Genomic DNA, 15,669 nt, shown 5'->3' with positions numbered 1-15,669 from the left:
TTGTGTTCCAATAACACGATCTGTAATGGTTCCTCGTATTTTAAATTATTAAGTATTATTAATATGATTTCATGATCCGCAATGCAAATTACACTCTCAAAACGGTGTTCCTTTTAGTTGTTGTTGATGCCATTTGTTACAGTTGTCGCAAGTATGTGGTTTTGGCAATTCTACTGAAGACGAATTAAAAGTGTGATAGGATCCGCAATAGTGCCTTGCGTTTTAAATTATTATGTATTGTAGAATTATTTAGTGATGAGATATTCACAATGCAAATTAAACATTGGCAAGACGATGTTCTCTTTTAGTTGTTGTTGATGACGTATGTTACTGTGGCAGTTATATTGAAGACATGATGACGAATTAAGGGTGATGACAAATTACACATTGGCAAGACTAATTCGTCATCATGTCTTATATCAACAACTAAAAAGACAACACCGGCTGGCTGCAGCACACAGACCATACGTCTATTGGTGTTGCAAGAAGCTGCCTTCCATTTGAGATCGACTGCCTAATACTCGTCTGCCTCGTCGTATTCCTCACCTTCTGCCGACTCCGCCCCCACCTCCTCGTAGTCCTTCTCCAGCGCCGCCAGGTCCTCCCTTGCCTCCGAGAACTCCCCCTCCTCCATCCCCTCCCCCACGTACCAGTGCACGAACGCTCTCTTGGCGTACATCAGGTCGAACTTGTGGTCGATTCTCGAGAACACATCCGCCACGCTGGTGGAGTTGGAGATCATGCACACGGCTCGCTGCACCTTGGCCAGGTCCCCGCCCGGCACCACCGTCGGCGGCTGGTAGTTGATGCCGCACTTGAACCCCGTGGGGCACCAGTCCACGAATTGGATGGTGCGCTTCGTCTTGATGGTGGCCACCGCCGCGTTCACGTCCTTGGGGACTACGTCACCCCGGTACATGAGGCAACAGGCCATGTACTTGCCGTGCCGCGGGTCGCACTTGGCCATCATCGACGACGGCTCGAATGCGCTGTTCGTGATCTCCGCCACCGACAGCTGCTCGTGGTAGGCCTTCTCCGCCGATATTACCGGCGCGTAGGACGACAGCATGAAGTGGATCCTCGGGTACGGCACCAGGTTCGTCTGGAACTCCGTCACGTCCACGTTAAGCGCTCCGTCGAAGCGCAGCGAAGCCGTCAAAGACGAGATCACCTGTTTCGATTGCCAACTCAAATCATTAACAACCACAGGGTTATGAAACTCGAAACGGGCAGCGCGAGGGTTGTTTGTTAAATTGCCTGAGAGACGAGGCGATTGAGATTGGTGTAGGTGGGGCGCTCGATGTCAAGAGAGCGGCGGCAGATGTCATAGATCGCCTCGTTGTCGAGGAGCACTGCGACATCAGTGTGCTCAAGGAGGGAGTGAGTTGAGAGGACGCTGTTGTAGGGCTCGACGACAGAAGTGGAAACCTGAGGCGAAGGATAGACGGTGAATCCCAGCTTCGACTTCTTGCCGTAATCGACCGAGAGCCGCTCGAGAAGCAGGGATCCCAGTCCAGACCCTGTGCCGCCACCAACCGCATGGAAGACCAAGAAGCCCTGGAGGCCGGTACAGTTGTCTGCCAGCTTCCGGATGCGGTCCAAGCACAGATCCACGATCTCCTTCCCAACTGTACCACAGCAGTCATCATCACCAACTCATCAAAGAAAGAATGGATTCATGATTCGGTGGGCAACGAAAGATGGTGGTAATTACTGGTGTAGTGGCCGCGGGCGAAGTTGTTGGCCGCGTCCTCCTTTCCGCTGATGAGCTGCTCAGGGTGGAAGAGCTGGCGGTAGGAGCCAGTGCGGACCTCATCGATCACGGTGGGTTCGAGGTCGACGAACACGGCGCGGGGGACATGCTTCCCGGCCCCGGTCTCGCTGAAGAAGGTGTTGAAGGCATCGTCTCCTCCGCCAACCGTCTTGCCGCCCGGCATCTGGCCATCCGGCTGCAACCGAGAAATCGACATCATGATTTGCAGAGGAACAACAAAAGGAGAAGCAGAAGGGACGATGGGGGAGAGGGAGAGCAGCGAGACCTGAATGCCGTGCTCCAGGCAGTAGAGCTCCCAGCAGGCGTTGCCGACCTGGATACCGGCCTGGCCGATGTGGATGGAGATGCACTCTCTCATGTCTGATGGCTGCCTTGTGAGATGTGGAACGAGAGACTATAATGGAAGGCTTTCTGGTTTTCACAGGGGCAACAGGGCTTATATAGCAGAAGAGAGGGAGGGGGCTGTTGGAAACGGGCGGTGGAATTCATTCATGACCGTTTTAGTGTTTGAAATTTGAAATTTGTGTTTGGGATTTAGTGTCCATTGTTTGTTTTTATAGCGAGCTCATCATATACTGCAACAGTACGCCATCAATATGATTCGGATTCGGAGTGTGTAACAGATTTGGGCCACGCAAGTCACTTACCTAGCATAATATTAATAAAATAATAATAACTATATTAAATTTATTTTTCAGCATAGTATTCTTAATTTTGATTATTATTATTATTGGTAAAAAAAACTCTTTTTTTGAATTTACCTCAAGAGGTATTTTTTTTATATTTTTCTAAAGGATGGTCCCTATTTATCATAATTCATGAAATATTTTTTTGATAAAATAACTAAATCAATACTTGATTATCTTATACATCCGTTCATAGAGTGAATGGTCGAACCCCTCAATTACAGTGTTTTTAAAATAACCTATTTAAAAATACTATAATTAACTTAAAGATCTTTTTATTTATTTTTATTCATAAATTAATAAAAAAATATTTTATTTAAATTTTATTTTTATTTGAATTAGTTTAAGCTGGGTTTTTAGTACATTTGTTATATTTTTTGGTAGATGTGTCAAAAACTATAAATCTATTCAAAAATACTATACATGATTTTATAAATCTTATACAAAGGATCGGACATATTCATAACATAATGGCAACTAAGTTCACCTTGTGCATCCATCTATAATGTACTTATTTTAGTTATCGAGGATATTTTCAAAATTATTATAAATAAGCATCATTTGATAAATATGAAAAGGTGCATCTTGAAAAAAAAAAGAAGCTTTTTTAATATCCATATTTAGTTTGATTCTTTTTATGGAACTAAACTTATAGGTAGTAAAATTAGTTCAATCGACGAGAAGAAGTGGGCTACAATTTTATCTTTTTTTTTTTTTTTTTGTGCTTTCGTCGCTTTTGTTCTATGGTAAAAGTAAGATAATCACGAGTGAATTTGACGAGATAGAAGAAAAAAAAATTAGGATGAGATTTGAGAATGATAAAAGCACTAGGACCACGAGGATTTGAGAAGACATAGACACTACCAGGAGGCCAAGGCAATAATAAGTCTAGTGGAGATAGGAGTAAAAATAATATTTTATATAAAAAATACTTGTGTGAGAATTTTAAAAGTTAAAATACTATACAAAATTTCATAAGACTAGAAATCTTTTTAAAAATTCATCTTAAATAACATAATATATTTTTTTAAAAAATATATATTTATATACTGAACTCAAGACCTATCATTTTTATAATAATACACTAACAGATATTTTCAAAAATATACTATTGATTACTAAACATCAGCTGAAAGCTAATAATAATAAGTTTAGAGATCGAGTCTAAACTAGTGCTAAACATTGATCCAAATTAGTGATCCAAATTAGTGCTAAACATTTTATTCATTCACGCCACTCGAGTCTTGACAGGGAACCCGAGCGAGTCAGACCGAATCGGTTCAACCCGACACTGAAGTCGTATATTTTAGGAAGCCGTGGGATCGGATTTCCGCCGACTACTAGGGTTCTTGCGGACGTTCTCTCGGCTCGGGAAGCTTTCGAGAGCAGGGCGGAGGGAGAGTGGGTTGAGAGAACGCGAGCGAGATCGATGTACAAGAAGAAGGCGTCCGTTCTTACCATCCGTTCACTCTCCGTTCTCTTCAAGGTCAGTTCCCGCTCACATCCCCCTTTTCCCCCTCTTTTCCCCTCCTTCCCTTTTGGGACTTCTTACGAGAACCTCGCGCGTGTCACAAAGGCGCCGCCTTTGATCTGGCAGTGGCGGTGGCTAAGCACAGCCGCGCAACGAAACGACTTCCCGCCTGACTCTCATGACGGTCGTGAGGCTACCGGTGAGCCTTGCTCCAATCTTGGTCGGTCTTCCCCCTCTGGTCGCTATCAGAGTTCCAACTGGTGCCACGGAGGAGAGCCGGGAGGAGTTCGGCTGCAAAATCCAGAGTGGTTGAAGGTGCAGAATGGAAATGGTTTCTCCGGGGTGGTCGAGCATCAAAGGTCGAATCTTGGGGATACTTGTGGCGGAAAACCATACGGTTCTTACAGGGACAACCAGATGACTGGAAATGGTAGTGATAGATCAGTTGCTTGTGGCAGTGAATGGAGAACCAATGGAGAATCGTTTCACAACCCCAATAGTCCCTCCCAGGGGAACTATTCTGGAGCTTTTGATCATAATTCAAATGATTTCAGTAGACACCACACAGTCGGCAGCAGCAAACCATGTCGAAGTTGGAATAGCCAGATTAGGAATGGGGAATTCTGCCAAAATCCTAATAGTCATAATGGAAAGGTCCATCAAGAGGATCTTTTCCAGAGTCCAAACATTGCTAGTGACTACAAGCCTGTAGTAAATGCTGAATCATATCAAAATGTGAATGACTGGAGTAGAAGTGGGAAATTTTATCAGGACCCTAATCGACAGTATGATGGGAACTGTCAAGTGACCTTTGGAAATAATTTAAATGTTGCTACAGGACACCATATGATGGGAAATGGTAAACCATATGCAATTGAGGATGATAGGAATACGAAGAGAGAGCCTCATCAAAATTTTAATGACCAGTACAGAGGGAATTATCAAGGTGGTTTTGGGCAAAACCCAAATGTTGCTGCTGTTAATCACACAGTTGGAGGTGGTGAGCTATATTACAGACCAGACGGAGGATTTCAGCAGCAGCCTGATGCACATTATGGATATAATCCAGGGAATATTCATCATCATCCCAATTCTTATAGTACAGAGAATCCAGAAGGTGATTTTTCAAGTAACCAAGAAGGAATTTATTCAGGTAGAGCAGCAGATATTCGTCAGATACCTAATGTTTTTTATAAGGAAAGGCCAGTCGACATTCAGCATGACCCATTTGGAAATCAAAGAGAGGATTCTCCAGTGCTTCATCAAGGTTCTTCTTTCTCTCTGAATGCTGCAGGATATGATCAATCATTAAAATGTTTGCAATCTACTATTGGATCAGCTTCTGAAGGATCTCCTGAAACTGGTAGTTCTAGTACATACAAGGGTACAATTGAAGAGCTGGATGATTTTTGCAGAGAGAAAAAAGTAACAGATGCTGTGAAAGTGCTGGCTTTGCTTGAGGAGAATGTTGTTATGGTGGATCTCCCAAGGTACTTAAAGTTGATGCAAGCATGTGATAGTGATAAGTTTCTTGAAGAAGCAAGACAAGTACATAATTGCATTTCACGAAGATTTGTCAATGTTGAGGTTGGAGTTCATAACAAGATTTTGGATATGTACTTCAGATGTGGTTCGTCAACCGATGCTTTCCAGCTTTTTGATAATATGCCCCAGAGGAATTTGACAACATGGGATACTATGATAATGGGTCTTGCAAATAACGGGCTTGGAGAGGATGCAATCGATCTGTTCACTCAGTTTAAACAGAAGGGATTGAAGCCAGATGGAGGTTTGTTCGTCTCCATTTTTTCTGCTTGTGGTTCTTTAGGAGCTGTTGATGAGGGGTTGTTGCACTTCGAATCAATGAAGAAGGACTTCAGCATTGTTCCTAGCATGGAACATTATGTTAGCATTGTAGATATGCTTGGAAGAACTGGATATTTGGATGAAGCTCTTGAATTCATTGAGCAGATGCCTGTTGAGCCAAGTGTTGATGTTTGGGAAACATTAATGACTCTTTCTAGACTTAATGGAAATTTGGAGCTTGGGGACCAATGTGCGCAGATTGTTGAGCGCTTAGATCCATCTAGGCTAAATGAACAGTCTCGTAAGGGTCTTCTGCTTGTTAAAGATTCAGACTTGGCAAAAGAGAAAGAAAAGAAAAAGACTCTTGAAATTAGGAGCAGGGTTCATGAATACAGGGCAGGAGACACATCTCATCCTGAAAATGACAAGATTTACGCACAGCTAAGGTGTTTGCAACGTCAAATGAAAGAGGCTGGATATGTACCAGATACACGATTTGTTCTGCATGATGTTGATCCAGAATCCAAGGAGGAAGCTTTGCTCGCTCACAGTGAGAGACTGGCTCTTTCTTATGGCCTTATGACTACCCCAGCTCGGACAAATATTAGGATCATGAAAAATCTTCGTGTTTGTGGAGATTGCCATAATGCTCTGAAGATCATATCAAAACTCGTTGGCCGTCTAATCATTGCACGAGATGCTAAGAGATTTCATCATTTTGAGAAAGGAGTCTGCTCTTGCAAAGATTATTGGTGATCAGGACATGTATGTTTCTGTCAGAAACTGAGCTATTTTATAATATTTTACTTTTAAATATGTGACAAATCTAGCAAGTGGTAAATGTGGGAAGATTTTTTTGGTTCCTTGTGTCATTTACAAGAAGTTCTCAATACATCACAACTATAGATTCTTCTTTTGATAAAGATCCCACATGTACATGATTAGTTGTCTTATCTTTTATGAGATATTTCTGGTTAGTTTGGTCTAATTTGTTTTAGTGATGTCTCTGTGGATTAGCCATATAAACATAGATGTTCTTTTGGTATATTCACATGACTATTTGGACCAACCATAGCATTTATTATGAGTTCTCTTACCCTGCTTTACATTATTTTCACAAGCTGTTTTTCAGTATCCTACTTTGGCTGTTTATATTATTTAAATTGCACTTGAAGATTGATGTTACAAAATAGCATGCCACCAATGAATGTTTGAACTTGGAAGTTTGTCCAATTGTACCCATCTCAACTTAGACTTGCCAATTTGCTTAATGAGTCTCATTTGGTTGGCATATGCCAGAAGCTTATCAGAATTGATTAATTTTTGGCCAAGTATCATAACTAGTGAAGAAGATAAATATTAGCAATAGCTGACTTCCATCAATAGTCTTGAAGAAGGTGGTGAAAAATGAGAGAGAAGTGACTCAACTGCTGCTACTACATCATTGCCATAGAGAGGGTCATAGAGCCAGAGTATCATAGGAACCTATGATCAACTCTTTTGGTTTCTAAGAGAGGGGAGTGGATAGAAGAGATGAGTACTAGAAATATAAAATTGATATAAGCTTCAAAATAATTTTAGGAGTGAAGTTTATAGTATAAAATATACAATAGCATTACGATCTAAAATACTCAGAGATATATAATCGTGTATATAACTTTTCTAGACTCTACATTAGATTCTTATACACCCTATTTTAAGCTTGAATCCTTTTAGGCTTTATTCCTGTATTTTGGGATATGATGTTGACCATAGTAGGTACCAAAAATCTATCAGATTAATGAATTATAGACTTTGCCACGGAACAAAGTGGACAAGGAGATTGTTGGGATATATATATATATATATATATATATATATATATATATATATAATTCTTAATTGATAATAAAGTATTTCGTTGATAAATTTGGTTAAAAAGTTTGTCCAATTCAAAAATAATTTCCTATCTAAAATATTTTTTTTGAAAATAAAAAGTTTTATATAAAATTAATAATTGGTTGCTTTGTGGGTCCATACATATATATATTTTTTCTTTTTACATATCATGCGAGAATAAAAAAATGCTTGGATCACTTCTAATATATTTTCTTCAATATATTTTGAGAGACTGGTAGAATATTTTTTAGGATTTGTGGTAGAGAATATGTATTAAAAGACTTTGGAATCAGATCATGGTTAGCTTGAGCAGTTTATATTTCTTGTAACATGATTTTTCTCATACAATGAAAATTTTGATTCGCTCTCTGTGGACACATGAACAAAGGGAAAACCTCAAGTATCATCTTTTATATATATGTTTGATTTGTTATTTAATTATTTTGATCATTTATTTGGAACCAGAGCATATATATTGATCAGAGTTTTCTTCCCTGTCAAGAAGCTACCTCGGTCTAACATACTGATTTAATGCGGGCAACAGTGTGTACAGTCTAAGCACCACTTGTCAAAGCGTCTCAACAAGTATCATCTCCCTTGAAGAGGGGAAATCCTGCTACTCTCAAAGTGCAAGTTTGTCGGACCTCACATTTAACAAGCCTTAGGTCGTTGTCCTCTGCCTCTTCTTCTCAACTCTGCCTGCAGTGCACAATCCCCAGAGAAGTGCTTGCTAGGATTTGAGAAGGTTTTCTTGGGGTTTAAGATTGATGCTTGTGAGGACGAGTGTTTGTGGATGAGCTGTGAACTAAAAGGTCATATGTGGACTTGAAACACTCAATGAGCTTGAAGTGCCATGAGCGCAGTCCTGGGTTTCAATGCTTCCTGTGGGAATAGCCGGCACCCAATTTTTAATCATTCTGATTTCCGCTATACAAAATCGGAACTTGGAATTCATGATCATTCCCTTTACTATGATGGAGTAGATTGCTCTGGTTTTATAGGTGTTTATGGTGTATGTCGATGATGCAAAGTGGCCAAGCATAAATTTGGAAGTAATCATCGCTCCATTGCAGTATATACGGAACTGAGTAGCTCTTTGTATTCCATCATGGTTTCCCCCATGTTAGAAAATGGTTGTGGTCATTGAATTTTAGTATATCGATCCAAGCTCAAAACGTGGGCCACATGTAATCTTGTATACAAGTTGATGTGGTGACATACTATACATTTTTATATTAAGTATATTCGAAGGGATAATTATAGATTATCTCTCACAATTAATTATGATTAATATTTTGATTCTTATACTTAAAAAAATAATATTGGGATCTCGAAAGTGAAATATTTAATTTAAATTTTTTTCATGTTGTTAATTTGGTGGGAAAAATCGTACATGTCATGTGCAAAACATATATGAATAAAAAAAATAAAAAAAAATTTATTTTTTTAAATTATTTATTTTATATAAACTTCTCGTTTGCAATGTGGAGGCTTTTAACAAAAATCGCTTTCCTTTCTTCCGGCGACGGCAATCTAGCAACGGTACTGGTGGCGCACGAGGCCAGTAGCATTCTAGAGGAGATTTGAGCATTGCCCATGACCGTGATCGATTTTTTTCCTCCTCTCTTTCGAACCTGTTTGCCCGTCGTCCCTCTGTTGATCTTGTTCGCTTGCCACACCTGTTTACTTGCTACCCCTCCTCATTTGTCGCACCTGCTCTTCCGTCGGAGACAATCGTGCTCGTCCACTAGAGACGATTGCCTACCACATGTGCTCGCCCATCGTACCTGCTTGTCCCTCTATCGATCCTGCTTGCTCGTTAGAGATGGTTCCGGAAGAAGACTAGCTAATTGGATTCCATGATCCTCTACTTTCACAAGATAAGCGAAGACGCATCCCGATACGACCACAAGCAATGGAAGACCATGGATGGCAAGCCTTTGTGCTCGGTGATGGGGTTCCCGTGGTGCTCGTAGATGCTGGACTTGTTCTGCACAGAGCTAGCATGCACAGGAAGGACTCCCGCTGGTTTCTGCCGATGGAACCCCCTGCAAATATGATATGATTTTGCCGTTCCTGCTCCTCTCCAGCATCTCAGATGCATTGAATCTTTAGGAAGAACGAGACAAGCTCATTAGGGAATCAAGTCACAGAACAGAATCTACGAAAATGATTACACTCTTAGATGTCAATTGAACGTCTTTCGATCAATCTCTCCACAACACGAGGAAGATTTGACCACATAACAAGCTTTTCCTTTCTTTGATCCAAACAATCTTAATCGATCCAAGCAATCTTGATTGCAGGTATTCTGGCAAATCCAGAAATGCCATGAGACCGCAATGCCCAGAACTCGGTGATGGTCGGAGGCAATGCCCAGAACTCATCTAGAATGCCATCGGCCTTGCGTGCTACTGACGTTGTTATTGGTCTGCTATGTTAGAAGCCTCCGTCAAGAAGTTTATATGAAATTAATAATTTAAAAATAGTAAATGAGAGAATTATAATTAAATATTTTACTTTTGTAAGTATAAGAATCTCGAATTTCAATACTACTTTTAATAGTATAGGGATCAAAATAATAATTATAGTTGACTATAAATATAAAAGATATCCTTGTTGGATAGGATATCTATATGATCAATATAACGATCGCTCATATGAACCACATGTATAATTCTTATATATATATATATATATATATATATATATATATATATATATATATATATATATATATATATATATATATATATATATATATATATGAGAGAGAGAGAGAGAGAGAGAGAGAGATTTTCTTCAAAAAGTTTTTTTTTTATAAAAGGTCTAAATTGTATCCTCTAATTTGAATAATATTTAAAATATTTTTCATCAATTCTAATGATATTTTTTATTAGTTATAATATTTTGATCATCACAATAAAAACATTATAAAACTAACTTGAAAATATTATAAATGATGAATATGAATTTATAATCTTAATTAAATTAATTTTTAAGTTTAAAATTTTGATACCGTAATGGTATATGGGGACAACTAAAGATGAAGATATCACTTATAGCATTTTTTAATAATTTTATAATATTTTATAATATATTAATAAAAAATATATTATAATATTTTTGGAAAACATTACATGTGAACCAAATGAAATCAAACCATATTAGAAATTATTTAATATATTAAAATATGTATTTATAATAATTTAGGAGTAACATTACCCAAATAAAAATAAAAAATTGACTTGTGTGTTTTATTCACCACAATGAGACTATTTTAAAACTTAAAAATACTATAAATGACTCATATGAACTCATAATCTTAATTAAATCAACTACAAATCTAAAAATATAACAATGATAACCAAATAGACATAATATGATATCACATATAATATTTTTCATAGTTTTATAATATTTTTATTACCTCAATAAAAATATTCTAACGCTATTAGAAAATATCATAAATGGGCTCAATAAAAACATTATAATGATCCAAAACTAATGAAAATAAAAATTAAAAAATATCATTAGGATTGGTAAGAGATATTTTGAACATTACTTGAATCAGGAGACAATTTTGAAAAAAACAATAAAATAGTGGTTTTTCGGAAAAAATATTTTTTAGAAAAATTATCCATATATATATAATATTATATAAGCTCCACGCGGTTTTCTAAATCGTGAGGATCCAAGACGAAAGAGACGTGAGTCTTGAGAAAGAGTCACACGCAATATGTAATCCTTCTTGTATGTTAAACATGAATTGAATTGGATGCCTCGATGAGCGAAATGAATGACGCATGTATGGGTCACATGATAAATGGCGACGACATATGAAACATGACATGTATCTGTTGCATACATAATGATGCTTCCTCTACATATCTGCAAGAATAATTTAATTAGAACGTATATTTATGGATCTCACGACGACACCATATAATAAAATACAAAATTAGTTGTTATTATGTGAGTTCTTTATGGAGGAATAATCTATGTCATTTTTTTCTACCTCTATTGTAATTAATATTGGAAAATAAGTACAAATTCAAACACTACATTATCTACCTCTATTAATTCCACTGGTAGATGAGATATAGGTAATCACGCATGAGCTTTGCGTCATGCATGTTTGGATCATACGTGTGTGTCTAATTCTTGTAGGTTTCTTCTTTCTTTGATGCAACAAAAAAAGAAAAAAACACGTAATGTTCAAGAGTTTGACGAGTATGCCGGTGGCAAGGCAGATAGATAGATGCCTATCTTTGATTTCTCGACTCCGAAATGTATCAGTGGAAGTCAAAACTTGTTGGTGTGAGATGTGATACGGAGTCAATTCTCTTTGGTTGGTAGACAGTCTTTTCTTGACCGTGAGACATCCTCCTTTTGTGGTTGGCTACTTTGACAAGGGACAAATAACTTGTGGTTGACTATTATTATAATGCTAGCTGATCTTTGTTATACGATTTAAATAATTTGCTCATCAATTTTATAATTTCCTATTTAGATTCCTAATATCGTATCAAATCAGGTTACTGACCATCATGATGCTCTCATGTGATGCATAAGTATATCTCTACATAGTTGATAAACTACGAGCGATTATTACTATTATTATGGTACCATTTTAGTCAGATCTGAGTTTGAAAACACATGGATTATATCCTCACTTGTATATTAATTAAGGTTTAACCAATAGCAATTATGAAAATAATCAGATCGATAAATTATATAAACATTGATGAATAATTGAGAATCATCACCCTCTAAATGTATCTAATCTCATTCACTATGAATTAATCTTTGTTACGATAAAAATGATATGATCGATTAGCAAACTTCTTATAGCCCTTCGATTGACATGACAATACCACATAATCGATTATACATTATCACTTTACCATTACATAGACTCATCGTATAGTAAAATTAGTTGGTCATGGCCACCTTGGCTCCATGCGGCCTACATGATGAAGTCACAATGAATAACATATTAGGGCCATGTGATCAATGAGCTGAATCCACATGGTCAACCACCGGGCTCCATGTGGTTGAACACATATAGATACATCTCAAGATATTGAACACATATAGATATATCTCAAGATATTGAACACAAGTATTCACTATAATAGGAGACTCATAGATACATCTCAAGATATTGAATATATGTAATCTGACTTATCAACTAACTTAGGCATTAGTGGGATATATGGTTCTACATGGTTCGAATATTTTTTAGAGTTTATGATCGGTTTGAAAAAGGGATTCTATCGGCGCCGAATTGACTTCCATGTCGAATAATCAAAATCTACTCTTAATTATGATTATACGAGTACTTACAACATATTTAATATACACATCACTTATCATACCAATTGCCACATGACTAAATATTATTAAGAATATAAATTAACCTTTTGAATTTAATAATATTGATATAATTTTTAAGATGGCATGAAAGTGAAATGTCCCGAGTTCAAATATTCACTAGAATATACTTATAAAATATATCCATGATCAATATCCACATATCATTTGTATTATATACTTTATAGGGACGATTTTACCCCATGTGAATTCATTTGTCATAGAAACCAACACCTAAGTAGGGCTCCAAGTCACTAACCCTCAAAATAGCATTATGGTACATCGCGATGTGCCACCCCATATCAATGACTGAAAATAATTATTCTACCTTATTAGGATCAGAGACTAGAATGATCAAGTGGTTAACCTGATCTTATCGTAGGCTAGCCAATAAAAAGATCGAGGGATCAGGTATAAAAAGAAACCCATCAGCTCACATTGAAGAAGAGCTCTCTACACGCTAACTCAGTTATACAACTTACACTACTGTCTTCTCTAATTCGCTAAATTAAACATCGAAGGGGTCATGTCAGATAACCTCCAATATTAGCTTGTCACGAAGGATCGTCGATCACCTAAAGATATCCGGATGACCCAACCCCTAGGGAAGAATCTTAATCCGGATGACCCAACCCCTAGGGAAGAATCTTATAACCAAGAAGATCCCAATCTACCTACCCAACCATCTCGAACCATGTTCTCATCAATAAAATGACTTCCGACCGAACAAGCTATATTGTCTCACCCCACTAAGTCTCTCGTGTTAGTCAGGAAAAAACACTTAGATAAGTCGAAACGTTTGGTAGTGGATTAATCGAGCCGACTTATCAGTTAATGATATTCTTGATATTATCGCTATTGATAATGATATTGATAAAAAAAATATAAGAAATATTAATGATGAATTCTTGATACTACTTGAAACCTTGTCCCTAAAAATGGATTCCATAAGACATCATTATGGGTTTCATTGGAGGTCCAACTAAAGTCAACAAAAATTAATTATCTGGCGGCATTGTTTATCCTTTTACTAGATAAATAGATGCCAAAGCTTCATGGAGCATGCATAATTTCATGGGATGCCATGATAATACTATGTAATAGTTGTCCTTGTTTTTGTATTATATTTTTTATCGGAAAATTTTCACTTTATGAGATAGTTAATTTATCATGATCACTAAATAGATTTTCCATTCGAGAAATGAATAGGATAAATAAACTTACCTTAGGGGTTGGTATATAAATCGATATTATTCTTGTGGTGACTATTTTAATCTCAGTTCATGTATCATAAAGTCTTCATATAGGTAAGTTAGTCAAACTAGTCTCTAAAAAGGCTCCTCTAATTTTGATTCCAAGTCAAGTTGACTATCCTCCAAAAACATCCTTAATTTCTCTTGCTACAATAATAAGACTTTAAATTCAACTCTTGATTCGTGGTAGCAAATCGTATCAAAGAGCTCTTTATTTAATTAGATTCAACTAAATATACAAGCCACAACCTGATGAATGTCTAATCCTAACATCTGTTTTGTTTCATCAAGGTAATCAAGTCAACATGGAGGAATAGAGTTGGATCCAAACTTCCAAACCGATGTAAGGTTAATAATAACCCATGTCATGTTGGTCTAATAGGAGAAAATATAGTTACTATACATCAAACACAATACGTGAAGATTAATGTAGAATATAAACATGATCTATGTTTGTAGATTCTTAATGAGTGGGTTGACTAGGTGACAAGTTCAGCATGTAACACGAGTCCCCTCTTTTAAGTTGCAATTACCTATTCACCAACCTTTCTTCTTGACTTAATGAACTATATATTATTTCTATAGTTCAATCTCTCTAATGTTTAAATTAGTAAGAGAATAAAAATAGAATAACTTAATCTCATCCTTTTACAATTAGAATGAGTGTATAATGATAATTTAGATGATCGATTTGATTTAATAGATTTATTTATACAATTCTTTATATTGGTATCTATTTATCAAATTATAAAAAGATAATTTTAGGCTATATCTCAATCTCTATTTATGTTTTATATTATATTTTCTCGAGAAAAATTATTTTTATTTTTTTTTTCAAATCAGACATCCCCACCAACCATCGTGTGTTCTTTCTCTCTTTCTCTCTCTATTTTATTTACTAAATATATATTTTTATATCTTAAAACATTATATATATTTTTATTTAAATAAAAAAATTAATTTTGTCCGGTGTTTGGTCGTCTCAGCCACACGCGGCGTTTCTTCTTTGACGGCTCCAAAATGTCCACACCAAACCCCCCCCCTCGCCACCGTATCGTAGTAGTTGGGTCAGGAAGCCACCAAACCCTCAACATCCCCACCCCATCCTCACTCAAAGCCTTCAAATTACCAAATTACCCTGCCTTTTCATACTACAAAATTTTCATTTCCCTATCCATATTTTTGTTTCAGGTAATTCTCACGCGCATTTTTTTATCGATCCTTAAATTAACGGAGAAGAAAAATAGGAACCTTCTAATACTATATAAATTGGCATTGAAAACATCAATTCTGTAAATAAAAAAATGGTTTTGAAGCATTTAAATCAAGCAAAAAAAAAAGACTAATAGCCCTTGGGGGCATATTGGTAACTTTAGGTATATGTATTGAAATGCAACTATTCGATCACGCTGAGCGGCAATAAAT

At 36.9% G+C, this 15,669-nt stretch overlaps 2 protein-coding genes across 6 annotated transcripts; one reads left to right on the top strand and one right to left on the bottom strand.

The window, feature by feature from the left end:
• Positions 1 to 397: 397 nt before the first annotated feature.
• LOC135642351 (tubulin alpha chain-like) lies at positions 398 to 2,226 on the bottom strand. The gene is made up of 4 exons (XM_065158445.1): positions 2,040 to 2,226; positions 1,715 to 1,949; positions 1,258 to 1,628; positions 398 to 1,171 (listed from the first exon to the last, which is right to left on the bottom strand). Exons 1-4 carry the CDS (start codon positions 2,130 to 2,132, stop codon positions 515 to 517), a joined length of 1,356 nt encoding a protein of 451 aa, XP_065014517.1. The 5' UTR covers positions 2,133 to 2,226; the 3' UTR covers positions 398 to 514.
• A 1,573-nt stretch (positions 2,227 to 3,799) lies between these two features.
• Positions 3,800 to 8,899, top strand: LOC103992121 (pentatricopeptide repeat-containing protein At4g32450, mitochondrial). Of its 5 annotated transcripts, none has more exons than XM_065160289.1 (2): positions 3,800 to 6,502; positions 8,160 to 8,899. In XM_065160289.1, the coding sequence occupies exon 1, from the start codon at positions 3,890 to 3,892 to the stop codon at positions 6,491 to 6,493; it is 2,604 nt and encodes an 867-aa protein (XP_065016361.1). In that variant the 5' UTR covers positions 3,800 to 3,889; the 3' UTR covers positions 6,494 to 6,502; positions 8,160 to 8,899. The 5 variants fall into 5 exon arrangements, with proteins under 5 accessions (XP_065016361.1, XP_065016362.1, XP_065016364.1 ...); XM_065160290.1 differs by having other exon boundaries at positions 8,121 to 8,899; XM_065160292.1 differs by having other exon boundaries at positions 8,081 to 8,899.
• The last annotated feature ends 6,770 nt before the right edge of the window (positions 8,900 to 15,669 follow it).

The sequence above is a fragment of the Musa acuminata genome, chromosome BXJ3-7, assembly GCF_036884655.1.
Source record: "Musa acuminata AAA Group cultivar baxijiao chromosome BXJ3-7, Cavendish_Baxijiao_AAA, whole genome shotgun sequence".
In the NCBI taxonomy this organism is placed as follows: domain Eukaryota; kingdom Viridiplantae; phylum Streptophyta; class Magnoliopsida; order Zingiberales; family Musaceae; genus Musa; species Musa acuminata.
This window is presented reverse-complemented; position numbering and strand designations above follow the sequence as displayed.

Bases quoted from the DNA above. Each gene is read 5' to 3' on its own strand.
- LOC103992121 (XM_065160289.1), top strand. From the start codon at position 3,890: ATGTACAAGAAGAAGGCGTCCGTTCTTACCATCCGTTCACTCTCCGTT.
- LOC135642351 (XM_065158445.1), bottom strand. From the start codon at position 2,132: ATGAGAGAGTGCATCTCCATCCACATCGGCCAGGCCGGTATCCAGGTC. The intron at 1,950-2,039 runs GTCTCGCTGCTC...TCTCGGTTGCAG, and splicing joins GCCTGGAGCACGGCATTCAG to CCGGATGGCCAGATGCCGGG. The intron at 1,172-1,257 runs GCAATTTAACAA...CAATCGAAACAG, and splicing joins TCAATCGCCTCGTCTCTCAG to GTGATCTCGTCTTTGACGGC.